Here is a 14077-nt window from a genome sequence, read left to right as displayed (position 1 = left end):
ATCTGTGTGTGTCTGAAGAAATGAAAGGAAAGCGGCTAAATGTGTTCGTTTGGGTTGGGACTCATCCCAGCCCTTCCCTGGGTCTTTCCTAGCCTTTCTCCTTTTATGAAGTTGACACAGCAACACAGTGTTCAAATAAAACACAAGCGCTATTCAGCCCTAGCCCAATGGAGACCTCACAAAGAGAAGAATTACCCAAATTACACTCCCCCCTAATTGATTTATGACCACATCGTCTAGAAAATGATGATATCGTTCCATGTCCGATGCCAGGGATGCCATCTGTGGCTGTTATAACGTGTACATGTTGCATCATTATTCACCTCCTGGTATTTGCAGCCTGTGTTGACACGCCTTCTTTTCTCCATCTAAGACGAGGGGGGGGTCGGCGGCAGCAGTCTGGACGCCTGTTTCCAGGACGATGACGTGGACGAGACCTCGCTCTTCCTGGAGATCGACCGCGAGCTGGCCAACCTGCTGAGTGGCCTGAGCGCCAGGAGCCAGAATGCTGCAGCCACCCTCGCCGACGCACAGCCAGAGGACAGCCAAGACCCGGCGGACGGCGGTGAACAGCGCCGCGCCGCCGTCATGATCCCCTCCAGCGGTCTGAACGGGTCGTCGCCGGACACGGCCGGCCGGACCCCCGAGATGAACGGTCAGGGGCCCGAGGGACCTGGGACGTACGGGGACCTGGGCCTAGACATGAGCGTTCTGGGTCTGGATTCACCTGGGGACCCGTTCCTCTCCCCCACCTTCCTCCTGGACTCGTGGACGGAGGCACTGCTGAAAGACAGTTCCACGGCCCAGAAGGCTTTGGGCGTCTCCGGCGCGGCAGCCGCGGTGGCGGTAAACGGAGATGTCAGGGCCGCCCCCGCGGTCACGCCTGGGTCGGTCTTTGGGGCGAGGGAGGAGGCCGCCAGTGCCTACGGGGACCAGTCTGAGCCCATGGGGGGGGACACAGGTCTGGGGGCGGCGCCTGGGCTTCTCCCGGACGACCGTTCTTCTGAGTCCAGTAGAATCCTGGCCGAGATCCCCGGCATCTTCACCGCCTTCCTGGACGGAGGCCAGATGAGGGAGAAGCCCTCTAAGAAGCTCCGCTTTGTGGAGAGCCGGCCGGGGAGCACCACGGGCCACGAGGGGGGGAGCGAGGCCTCGGAGAGGGGAAGGGAGGGAGGGAGGAGGAGCTGTAACAACCTGAAGGTGGACAGCTCCATGGACAGCCCGAGTCCCCAGGAGAGACCCCCGTGCCGGCTGTCCCTGGAGGACGAGGTGTTCCGGGGCCTCCCTGACGCCGCGCAGGAGCCCCAGTCTGACAGGTACGTCACACTTGCCACCGTCAGGAAGGGCTGCATTGTGTTACGCGAGCGTTGCAATTCATACTGCGGGCGTCAAGAACTGACGGCATCATTCGTGAACGCTGTTCTGCTTGCGAGGATTGACGCAGTGCCAGACCCTTTTCTCGTTGGTTAACACTGGCACGCTAGCCCACGCGTGTCAGTGAAAGATGAACCATTTTTCAAGGAGTTATTATTCAAGGATATATACCAAACAACCAATCTCGGTGTCCCACTTATCTGTAGAATAATCGCCAGCGTACAGAAACACATTTTATAATTCTCTAAAGATCCAGTACAAAAAAACAGCCCAATGATGATTTTTACAAACCATAAAACATTAAACCTTCCTTTTTGATTGCAGGGATTTCACTAAAATGGACGTTAGGATGGTCGCAGACCATGGAAACTTGTTCCGTTATACTGAGGGAAGGTTACAAGGTTTCAAGTCTCAGGGTTAATAGTGGAACTATATGCTTTATAACTTCCTCTGGGACTTCACCACAGTGCCTTTAGGTCTCTATAACGGGGCTGTGAATGTGGCTGTTAGAGGAACTAAGCAGTGCATGGGGTTTTTATATTAAGGATGTCACATTTGCATCCATTTTTAATGAAATGAAAGCCTCCATTCCTAACAGCAGGACTCTAATTCATTGCAATTTGAGATCTTGCCCAATTTCCAAGTACGAGTAGAATAATCACATCTGCTCAGTTGGATATGCACTGGCCTGCTGCGAAAAGGCGTCCTCTAAATAATATATGGTAACGTCTCATTTCCATCCCTTCCACAGAGGTGTTTATCACACAGACGGATACTTTACTCCCTGCAACAACGTGACAATGAGATTAGCCTCTTTATTGCTACTTTCCTTATTTGGGTTGGGAGTCGCTCCGCCAACTGTGGCGGATAGTGGGATGCCGTAAATGGGCCCATTCAGAAGACCCGGGGCTGCCAAACCCTCAGCGGAAGAAGCACTTCCCATGGTACAGCTGTGTCAAAATTACAGCCAGGAGTCCTGGGTGTAGTCCTGGGTCACGGCTTGCCGCTGATGATGGGAGTCGCGCATGTGGCTTACCCTGAGTTGTTGCGCTGCAGAAATTACGTATTGGCTGGTGGTATATCTGCAAGGTCTTATTTACTGTAATGGGCCTGCAATGTGGCAGTGTTTTTGTTGCGTTGCGTATGCCTGCCAAAGTGCTGCCCGGCGTCCACAAGCCGGTAGCCCAGAAAGCCACTGAATCGGCGGTCACACCCTTTTGCCGAATCCAATCTGTGTCAATCGTTTGGCCTTTTCCGTTCGTCTGGTCAGATTAGCACGGGAATTAGTATTCCGTCAAGTTTAGTTTCGGATTCCAGACAAAGCCATGACTTTGCTTTCTAACGTTTCCATGGATTTTCCATGTTGTTTTGTCTCTCGTTCGACCCTCCCAGGAGCCCGGTGACCGACAGCGGCAGCAGCCGACCGGCTGAGATTAAAGATGGTCCGGATTCGTCGGAGAGCCAGGAGGCAACGGACGTCTTCAGCTGGCAGTTTGAGAGCATCCTGGAGTCGGAGCGCCTCCGCAGCACGCTCTACAGTAGCTTGGACTCCCTGGAGGCCCTGTCCTCCTCGGCTGACGACGAGGCCGAGGCCGGCTACACCTTTGACCTGCCCCTCACGCCCATGATCCAGCAGCGCCTCAAGGAGACGGCCCACCTCCCACCGTCGTCCCCCGTGGCCGGCCACCAGAGGGAGCGCCAGGAGGTGCTCAGCGTCACGACCACGGGGAAGGGCGGGAAAGACGCCCTGCAGGTGACGTCGTCTTACGTGGAGGAGTTGGCGGCGCCGGGTGGGGACCTCGCTCTCAGCGGCCAATCGAGAACACGTTCCAGCGACCCAGTGGACCGGCTGCACGCTGGGCTGAGGTAGGAAAATAGAAAACCGTGTTGTTATTGTGGCCGGATCAGAACGGGCTCACGGTGATTTGAAACAGGTGGTGGGATGTCTTAAATGGCACGAATACAAGCTGCCGGGTGAGGTTCTTTGCACATAAAACAGCTGTTAGGCTTTGCTGATTTTTATTGCTGTTGTAATGCTGCCCTCTGCTGGACGTATTCCACAGTTGCACCCATCGGAGTGCTGTACTGGACAATGATGGGTATGTTTCACTACTGTACAATACATGGGCAGGCTGGGACAAGAATACAGCCTTGGAATTGTAACCCCCCATCACTGCCTGTTTCCCTGAAACAACCCTTTATCCATCACAGGGTTCCAGACAATTATGCTCCCCAGGTGTTGTGGGTGATAATTATGGCTGCTGGTAGTAATTAAGTGTTTAAGTTTCATAATTTATTACCCTGGCATACAAGGAAAGTCTGCTTGATAATTTTTTTTTAAATGTGTGCGTCCTAATCCACTGGTTGTCATGGATTTTGGCTTGCCAATTAGGCTGTTGTCACTATATTTTACAATATTTTTAGTTTATTTTTTATGGTTGGATGTTGGAGCCTTTGGGTATAGTGCTATTTTTGTTAGTGTTCATGTGCTACATGCTGTTATAAATGGTTATAAATTATACATTCATAAAAAGTAGGTGCTTATTTGTCCCATTTCACATGTAGGTGTATGATTAAGTGTGAATCAGAAGTAGGTTTTTAAATTTTCCACTGTCCTTGAGACAAGCTTGGAGAATTTGTTCCATGCCAGTTTTGCGGCAACCAGATTTTTTTTCTTTCACCTTGTTGGCTCTGGGATTTGTTCCAGCGACCTTTCAGTTATGACATGCTCCCAATGTGTACAACCCACCAGCCCTGTTGCAATAACTTGCCCATTGTTCTGTTATTTGCAGTTTGTAGCATTCCTGAGTAAATCCTAAATCTGCCACGGTCAAATTGCATCTCATTGTTCCATTATCGCTAGTTTTCACTGGTACTTTTCAAAGCTGGCAAAAACAACCAAAACTAAGAGCACCTTGGAAAAACAGCTGAATTATGAATGTATTAATGGCCACTGGGGGTGTGGAGACGGCAGACATTTCCTTAATTTTACCTCCAGGTTTCATGAGAAAAGTCCATTTAAAAGCAAGCTACGTTATTTACTTAAATGTTCATGTTGCAAAGGGGTCTGACCCTGCTGCCATGTTTGAAAAGAGAGCTTCACCCGAGGTCAGACGCACATCATCTGTCTTTGATGGGAACCGACATAATGTGACGGTGGCTAGATGAATGAGAGTAATGAGTGAAATGAATTGACTTCAAAAGGTCAAATGAGCAGTGCATTTTCAATGCTAATTATATTGCTACATAACAGTACGCTATAATCTGTCCCTATTTGCCACCATATGGAAAGAATGAAATTGGAAGGCTCTGGTGCTTCACACAGCCGATTGACTCTCTGTCCAAACACTACGGCTATTGTGCTATTTTTGCAAAATGAATTGGGCATTCAATATTTTCGTTACGTCACACACCTCATCAAAGTGCTCGTTATCTTTCTCGTGAGCCTCACATGTGCGTGCGTGCGTGCGTGCGTGCGTGTACAGCAGACACCATCCCCCTGTGAAGGCAGTTTCACTGCCACACCAGGTTAGAGGATATTAAGCAGCAGTGTTATTTATTGCCTCAGTAGAACAGCAGACACGATCCCCCCCCAGGCAATAACGCTCACCCCTGTACACTGAAGGACACACAGGCGCGCGCGCGCGCAAACACGCACATTATGCCTGCCTGCCGCCAGCCGAGTGGCCGGCACCCTTCCCAGTCCATCCTTCCATCAGGCATCCGTGAGGAGTGGCCTTGGCGTGCGTTGGCAGGCCGGACCCCTCCAGCAGGTGGAGAGGGAGGCAGGACGCGATCCTCCTGGAGATCAGTGCTGTGGCACTGTGGTGGACTAAACTCAACATATCACTGGCTTCCTGCTGCGGCACACACACACACACACACACACACACACCCACACACACACACACAAACACACTCACTCCCAGGCCAGTCGGCTAGGAGCTGCCGGCTTCTAATGAACAGGCAGCGTCGTGGCAACCTACCTGTGTTGTCCAAGCAGCAGCTGGTGCCGCGGGAAGGAAGAGAACAGCAGTGCCCTTGTCTCCATGTAGGTCGGGAGCAGCGCACCAAGGGACCCGCTCGCCGGTCACATGGCGCAGGCTAAAGCTGAGGACTTTCGTTCTTAGGCTCTTTCATTCTCCTCCTTCCTGCTCCTCTCTGCCCCTCGCCCGGGAACACTGGCTCCTATGGGCTCCTTCGTGTCCGCCTGTTTCTCGCAGAGCGGCCCTGCAGACGGCGCTGACGCCATCCGGTAAGTGACAGTGTGTGACATGCTGCCCTGTCGGTGCGACGATGGCTGCAGCATGGCGGTTTGCTCTGCTCGTCTGCTGTTAAACGTGTGCTGCGTGCTCCGCAGTGTAGCTTAGAAACAGAAGCCGACTCCGTATCCCTGCCTCCCTCTCTCTGACTCTCCCTCTCTCTCGCTCTCTCCATCTCTCCATCTCTCCCTCCCTCCCTCCCCAGCGGAGGTTTTTAACAGTGAGCTTTGCTATATTTATTCTGTTGCCCTTATCCCACTCGCTCTCTTGTTCTTTTGCCACGAGGAAAGGGAATTGTGACACAAGCAGCCGTATGCCTTTCAGTGTAATGCTAAATGGAAAACATATTTGTCTCGTTTTCGTCCGTTTGCTGTATGGGTTCAGAAGATCTTGCTAGTCACTCAGGATATTTATGTCGCCGCTGGTAAAACGTGCGGCCCGGTAACTCACTCTGGACAGCCGATATGGTGGTGAAATGCAGGCCAGCACCTTTCAGAGTAATCATTAAATGTAAAGGTCATTCACATGATTCACCAGACGGCTCGGAAATGTCTTGTATACATTGAATACACACGATTACATTTAAGGTGCTGGTTTACTGCAGGTACGCTGCCTTCAGTATATATTAGGGACCCCTTTACTATACTTGTAATCAGTCTACACAATACCCTGTGACATGTTTTTAGAAATGTTTGCCAATTTATATATAGAAAATACATAGATTTTAAATATCTTGCATACTGTACTCACCCTTTATTCAGTATTTATTTTTAGAAACACGTTTCACAGTTATCACAGCTTTGAGTCATCTTGGGAATGACTCTGGGCAGTTTCTCCCATTCTTCATTGTAAATCCTCTCAAGTTCTGTCAGATTTTATGGGGAGCGTCGTGAACTGCGATCTTCCAGTCTCCCCACAGTTATCACTGGCTGTGTGCTTTGGCCAGTTGTTGTGTTGTATGATTCGTCCAAGTCTGAGATCCTGAGCTCTCTGGATCAGTTTTTCTTCAATGACGTATGAGTTTTGCTTTGTTTATCCTTACCTCAAATCTTGGTCAGTCTCCCAGTCCCTGCAGCTGAGAATCATCCCCACAGCATGATGCTCCCACCACCATGCTTCACTGTAGGGATGGTATATCCCTATTAGCAGTATCTTGTTATTCGCCAGATGTAGCGCTTTGAATTCAGGCCTAATCGTTTTATGTTAAACCTGCTGCTTGAAGCCAGGCCTTATGTTGGACAAATGTGGGGGGAGCCAGTTGGTTATTCCACTTGACTGTTACTGTGGCTTGTCATCCCTCGTGATGCACTTCAGCTGTACCTTGTGGTCGTCTCAACTGTCTGAGCCTTTTGACATTTGTTTTAAGAGACCGTCCTAAATCTCCATCCTCTTTACCATGACCTGGAAAACGATGAATGGACCCAACAACAGGGTAATGGAAGAGTGGCTTTTGTTGACCCTGTCTCATGTATCCACCATGGAAGAATTATTATTATTATTATTTTTTTAATTATTTTTTTAAATATGCCAGATTCCATTTGAATCCGGTTTTGCCAAAGGAGGAAAGCTTGTACACTATATGCTTTTAAGACACAATACGCTACCTGCTTAATGTTTTATCTGTAACATTTTGAATTGATATGCCAAATAATTGCATTTTTATATGAAGTACCAACACATAGCTTGGTGTAAGAGGCATGTAAACACCATTTTATGTCATCTTTAATCATGACAAGGAACAATTTGGAATGTCAATAGGAAATGTGTCCTAGCTACAGAAATGTTTTAAAAATCACATGTCGTGTGTATGTGTTAGGGGTCGACCGATTATCAGCCTGACCAATAATTGGATCCGATAATCATACTTTTTTTTTAATAATCGGAATTGTTCATTTGTCTGATAACTGATGATAAAATACTTCGTTTGTAAAGCGCTTCTATGGAAGCCGCATCTCTCTCTGCTCAAAGTACCACTCGTAAAATTATCAGATTGGTTATGCATCACAAGTAAATAGCCAACCAACACTGTCAAAATTGTGAGCGAGAAGTGGGAAAGAAGAACAGAGATCCATGGCTGAGAGTTTACCATTCATTTGGACAGATGACTAGCAGACGATTTGACAATGTTAATTCTTGCGGGTCACTTATACCAAGGCTGGTCATACTCTAAGCATGACGCAATAGAAGTAATAATGTTTGGTTCCCTGTTAACATTCATAGAATTGGAATCAACACAGAATTTTCAAAGCTTTTGCACTGTAATAGGTGAAGCATTTTTGTGCTCTAATAGTTTAAGCATATTTTAGTTCTTCGACCCTCTTAATTTTTTCTTTTGAAACCCCCTTTCATTGCAGATTGCTACACCACAGCAAAGTTAGTTACAGAAACATTTTACTTATTTCATTCATTTTTACAGGGAAGAAACCTGACAAATATTGTTAACAGTGAAGTGCATCTGATTTGGGAAGCTATTTGGGCTATATGAAATTTAAGTTCACAAGATATGCTACTCGGCGCTCCCTGCACTTTATTCTTCAAAATATAATGAATTAACTGTTATGTTTTCTAGTACTAAAAATTTCGACAGTGAAAACTTCACCCCCAAATATTGGTCATCGGTCTCTGTGTTCACTAATAATCGCAATCGGCCATGAAATGCAACATCGGTCGACCCCTAGTGTGTGTGAATGCGTTTTCTACCGGTGTGGCCATTGGCTTTGTGAGTCATAGATGCTGACTGTGACTAACTTACAGACCCTCAGGGGTGTGTGTTGTCATGGAGCTGTCTCTCTCATCCTAACCCCAGCAGCACTGGAGCCCTATAGCTAGAAACTCACTGTCGGAAAGAGCAGTGTGACTCAGCTTTCTGTCTTTCTCTCTCTGTATATCTCCCTCTAAGTATATATTTCTCTGTATTTCTCCCTGTATATCTGTCTGTCTCTCTCTCTATTTCACTATAATTATTTTTTGTTTCTTTCTCTCTGTATCTGTCTGTCTACTTCTCTCTGCCTCTGTTTTTCTCTTTCATCTGGATTTTTCTCTGAGCCAGTCTGCCTCTCCCCTAGAGCTGATTGGGGAAAAGGCTAACCAATACCATGTGTTTATCTTTGCTGCTTTGAGTCACTGCAGCGGACATGTTTGAACCTTTTTAATGAATTCATTTGGAGTTTTCAGTGTCCTCCCGTTAGCCTGGGTCCTTATCATATCTCTTCCTGGTCAGGTTTCAGAGGTGGAAGCTTAGTCATCACACTTCTTGTGTGTGGCTCTGTAAAGCCTTTCTGTTCAATGCCTTATGCCTCAATGTGAATGTTTTTATAATTATTGCCAAATGGAACCAATGTAGATTGATTTCAGGTTGCGGTGAAATGCTATTTTTCTTAAATATGGGTGGCGTGTACACCAATGAGGTGTAACCTGACACCATAGAAAGACGGGGCAAAACAATGTGCAGTTGAATTCATAACGGATCTGAACAATGCATTAAATGTCAACTAAAAAGGAAATGAGTGATTTTTATTCCTGTGTCCAAGTGTCTCGTTACTTTTGGCTGCTCATAAACATGACCCCGAGGTGAGGTCAGGTCCGTGAATTTTGACAACCCCACTGCAGTTCACCCAAGACTGCCCAACTGACAGATTGCCCTCTCCCCACCCACCCGCCCATCCCTTCTCCACCCACCCATCCATCCCTTCTCCCCTCTCCACCCATCCATTCCTCCCTCTCTATGTCCGCATTCACTCTGTGTAGAGGTCTCCGCTACGTACAGATCGAAGATCGGTTTCGTAACAGATTGCAGTGACAACTCTGACCAATACTGCAAGGATACAGTGTTTAGGAGGGGAGAATCTTATCTGAACAAAATCCACTGTTCATCTCCTTGACCTGACACGTGGGAAGATCATGGACAGCAGCTTCGTTTCTTCAGAATGAGGAAGTGGAAAGGGAGTGTCTTGCACTCTGACTTCTCCCAAAACCCCCCCTCACTCAGAGGGGTTTTTCTGTACAACACACTCTTTAGGCGTGAATCAGTGCTGTAGTTCCCGGTGCTTTCCTCCACTCCCTTCACTATGGTTGTGATGGATTGAGCAGTCTGACTCTGCCGGCTGGGCCATATGGTATTAAAGGGGGGAGTAGGAGTGAGAAGGGGCCCTCTGCATAGAGGAGGTGTGGTATGGCTGACGCCGGCTGGGGCTAGGATTTGGGATGCTATACTCAGGAAAGCAGGAAATTCCAGAAATGTCTTCTTTCGCTTGGCTCAATATTGATTAGTGTATATGAGGTCATACCAGAACTGTTTTTCTGTCATATAAAGGCCGTTTATACAAACCGTTGGCTTTGAAAAGCTGTTGTGTTTCAGTTAGGGGAAAGAACAGATGTTGAATATATGACCGAGTCAGCACGTATGTTGGAGAAATGGGATTGACGGAATACCATGTCAAAATGGAAAAAAGTTAAAAAGTAAGTACACCTCCTTGACAGGTGTCTCTTACGTACTTGGACTTGTGGATATGTAATCTTGACTTCAGATACATTGATCGATAGAGGTAACCTAAGTTAACAAATGACAAAGACTTAAATAAAAGAAATCAACATAAGTGCCCTTTTCACATTTTAGTGGAGAAAACGATGTGCCGAGCTGGTGTTGCCCCATTCGGCTGACTTTTGTTTCTTGTAACTTTGTTTTTCAGTCTCTTACATGCACTAATATTGCCTACCCTTTTCAGAAGTATTTCACCTGTCATGATCAAAGGATTTCCTGCACGCACATTCAGTTTCAAGTCCCTCCACAGCAATTCAATAGTATTGAGATATGATCTTTGACTCTGCCATTCCATAACCCCAGATATTATTATAATTTATGTGGGCTTCAATAGCCTTTTCTCTGAGGGCTTCCCATAGGTCTTTTGATCTTGACAGGGCGTTACCACACGCCCATATGATTCCATTATGGAAGGCACTCTAATGATGATGTAGTTACTTGCAATGGTTTTGGTGGACCCGATTTTAAATTGATCCGTTTTATGTGATGATTAAAGGTAGGATTGCATTCCTTTTTAAAAAATTATAAAAATGTTGGGTATTTTAGTAAATTGGGTTGCCTCCATCAATGAATATGGTTGGCATTCAGCTCAAGTTTCTGTGTCCAAATGTGTAAAACGGGAAGAAAAAATAATTTTGCACATCGTGTATTTTCATTTTCACAACTGGAAACCCGGGGCCATATTCACAAAACATCTTAAGGCTAAAAGTAGCTTTTAACTTGCTGATTTAGTAATAACTCTTTAGTAGTAAAAAAATCCTAACTTTAAGACTCCCAACTTTTTGGCCTAAGAGTATTTCACAAAGTGTTTTAGCACTAAAACCAGCTCCTAAATCTGGGAAATGTCAGGAGTAGTCAAGAGGACTCCTAAGTCACTAAGACCAAATCACAAACCATCCTAAAAGGGCTGCTGCTGGCAATCTGACTGGAAATCAGGTTGACGTTTTAGAAACACTTAATGATACTGAGCTTTTTAAAAAGGTATTACCTTAATCACAAGGGTATTATGATCATAGTAGAGCTAGTCATTGATGCAGTCACTTCCCCAACAAACAGAAACAACCCAATAATATCGGACATCAAGGTTGTGACAACTCTACACGGCCACAAGGAAAATGCAGATATGCAATGCAGACAAACTACCCATATATCAGTCATCTGTAGTGGAATATGACATCAAACAAATGCCTTCCCCAGACCTCATATCGTCCGACAAATCATTTGGTTTCCTCATACGCCAACTACGAAGAAACGAAGCCAACTTCAGGTGGTCCAGCTATGGCCATGGTGTAGTTGGTGCTATAAAAGGGACACATAATTGCACATAATTATTGCACAATCAAAAGATGAATGCGCATTTCTTTAGGAGCTGCCAGACATAAGAGGCTGACAATTAGTTGAACATTTCTTGACTATTCAGTATATCATTATTGGTTTCATGTATAATCAGTGACACTTGGCCTACATTTTTATTTCAATATAGCAATGACATCGTTTTACTGTATTGCTATGATGAATTCACTGACAGAGACCGCTATCAGCCAATCACTGTGGGCATCATTAAGTAAGCTTGTTCATGGAACACGACATCATCCATAGCAATGGGGTCAACCCCGCCCTTTCACTTAGCTTAAGACTTCTCCTGAATCCTTAGTAAAAGTTGGTCTTAGCAGCTGTGAATAGGTTTCAAGAGGAAACTCTTAGTTAGGAACTTTAATTTCTGTTTAGGAGTCCTCCTAGTGGTAAGATTAAATGATTTGTGAAAAGAGACCCAGAATCATACTTTTGTCTCAGAGTAAAATCTAGAAGTGTGGATCTAGAATCGCTGATCTAGAATTGTGTTCTATTACGATCTACTAAAAGCGATCCTAGAGCTCTGTGAGTACTGGCCCTGCAGAGAGGTATCATTGTAAGGGCAACAACTAATTCAATTGGATGTTCATCAGGGTTGAGCTAACGGTCTGTTTCTGCCATTAGGCCTAAACGAATGCTGTGAAATTTAGTTTGGATCAGGTACAGATGAAACGCCCTCGGTTTGCCCTCCTGCCTGCTTTGCTATTTTCAGTTGTAAACCCACTGGGAGACATTTTCTCCCTCCGTGGTTAGACATTCTTCACTTAAAGTATTCAGCCAAAAAAATAATCCACTCCAATTAAAAACTCATGTTCGTTTCTGAAGCAGGAGCAGCCATAACTAGACCTCATTTTGATGAAGTGAAAGGCTTACGTCGTGTTTGTTCGGGTAGTGTATATATTGTCATGGTGACAGCTGGACTTCCTCGTTCTGGGTAGTTCCCTCTTCAGATAGAGGAGTTAGAGGAAACTGATCTAAATTATGATTTAGTTTACTGCACTGGCCACAATGTAGCACCTTTTTAAAGAAACCATAAACCCAACGAGATGATTCATAACCTTCTAGGTTTTGTCTCAAACGGCTCCCTGTTCTTTATTAGTGCACTACTTTTGACTGCCATTCCCTGTTAGACTTTTGACAAAAAGGCATGCGCTGAATAGGGGGGTGGAAAAGGTTGGCTTTTGGGACGCTGTCTCAATCGTTATCCAATTCCTCTATTGCGGTGATGTGAAGATCACTTGGCCTGAGACTGGGCTGTGTTCGAATGTGGTTCTGTTGGCTTGGTGGGTTAGACTGTAGCCACAGCGCTGGAAAAACAGAGGTTGTTTTCCTACAAAGGCCTAATGCTGCAACGACTGAAAACACTGTCCATGTTGACACTTGTAACTAAGTCTTTTTTTTATATTCAACCACTGTTGGTTTAAAAAAGAAAAAAACATGTAATTATAACAGAGTAATCTGCGTCGGCTTACTGGTGGCGACGTGGTTCATCTGTTAATCCATGCAGTATTGCAACACAGTGTCGGAGGATGTTTGAGAATGCACGGGTTATACTTTTGGAAAAAAATGTAATACTCTCCTAAATTCAGACATGAACCCTGCTGAGATGAGTGATCCTCCACACTCTGGAACATTTGAAATGATACATATCTGCAGTCAGGTCCACATTCAATATTAACAGGGTTTAATAAGGCAAAGTGGCAGCTCTCTTAGTTGAGCTCAATTGGTGCTAGGATGGTCCTCCACTGACAAATGTAACTGCCAAGTGGAATGAATGAATTGTGCAATATTCACTTATTATCTTGCACTTAAAATGTAAGACTATGTTAATATTGCAGCTGAAAAAGCAGTGTGAACGATGATCCACTATCATCTCATAGTGCCTAGACGATCTGTGGAAAAACACTAATTCTCTGCCGAGTGCCCTATTTTCCTCCTGAGCCCTTTATGGTCTTGGGAGCCATTTGGGACACTGGAAGCCAAAATCTCCTCTGTCCCAGAAAGAGGTCTCGTGAGACCACGATTGGGCGAGATGACACGAGTCATTGCTGGGAAATGTCGGCAGCTGTGTTATATATTTTTTTTGGACACACCCTGCGAGGACTCAGCTGTTTCAGGGCTGGTCCGTGGTCATCACATGCTTTTGGAGAGACTGTAGTTTGCAGAGTAAGAGGAGGCATTTGAACTCACCACATGCTCAGGCAGAGAGCTCTCTACGTGAATGAACCTGATGCTGACACCGTCAAGCAACTAGCGAGAAATGGTTGGCTCATTTCTCGCTAGATGCTTAAGCTGGTATTTGTTTGTTTTATTGAGCATGTAGCGTTAAGTGTTTTTATGGGGCTGTTGTTGATCTTTCAGGGTTTGTTGGTTTTCATCGAATATTTTCAATGCCAATGAACATTCTTTTCCTTCTTTGTAAATGGTGCAACCTGTCTCTTTGGTATTGACAGAACAGAGAAACCACCAACCCAGTGTTACAGATGAATTTGCTCTGTAAAAGAGTGCTTTCTCAGGCAATGTCACATGACTTCAGTGGTCAGACAGT

The 14077-nt window shown here is 45.8% G+C and overlaps 1 protein-coding gene across 2 annotated transcripts in view; it reads left to right on the top strand.

The window, feature by feature from the left end:
- Positions 1-14077, top strand: part of psd3l (pleckstrin and Sec7 domain containing 3, like) — a 107585-nt gene that overhangs the window by 19977 nt on the left and 73531 nt on the right. For both annotated transcript variants that reach the window (XM_029125023.2, XM_010889589.4), the window contains 2 exons: positions 374-1316; positions 2767-3240. In XM_029125023.2, coding sequence (XP_028980856.2) covers positions 374-1316; positions 2767-3240 — 1417 coding nt within the window. The remainder of the gene's footprint in view (positions 1-373; positions 1317-2766; positions 3241-14077) is intronic.

The sequence above is a fragment of the Esox lucius genome, chromosome 14 (assembly GCF_011004845.1).
Source record: "Esox lucius isolate fEsoLuc1 chromosome 14, fEsoLuc1.pri, whole genome shotgun sequence".
Lineage (NCBI taxonomy): Eukaryota > Metazoa > Chordata > Actinopteri > Esociformes > Esocidae > Esox > Esox lucius.
The sequence above is the reverse complement of the archived record's forward strand: the minus strand, read 5'-3'. Positions and strand labels throughout refer to the sequence as shown.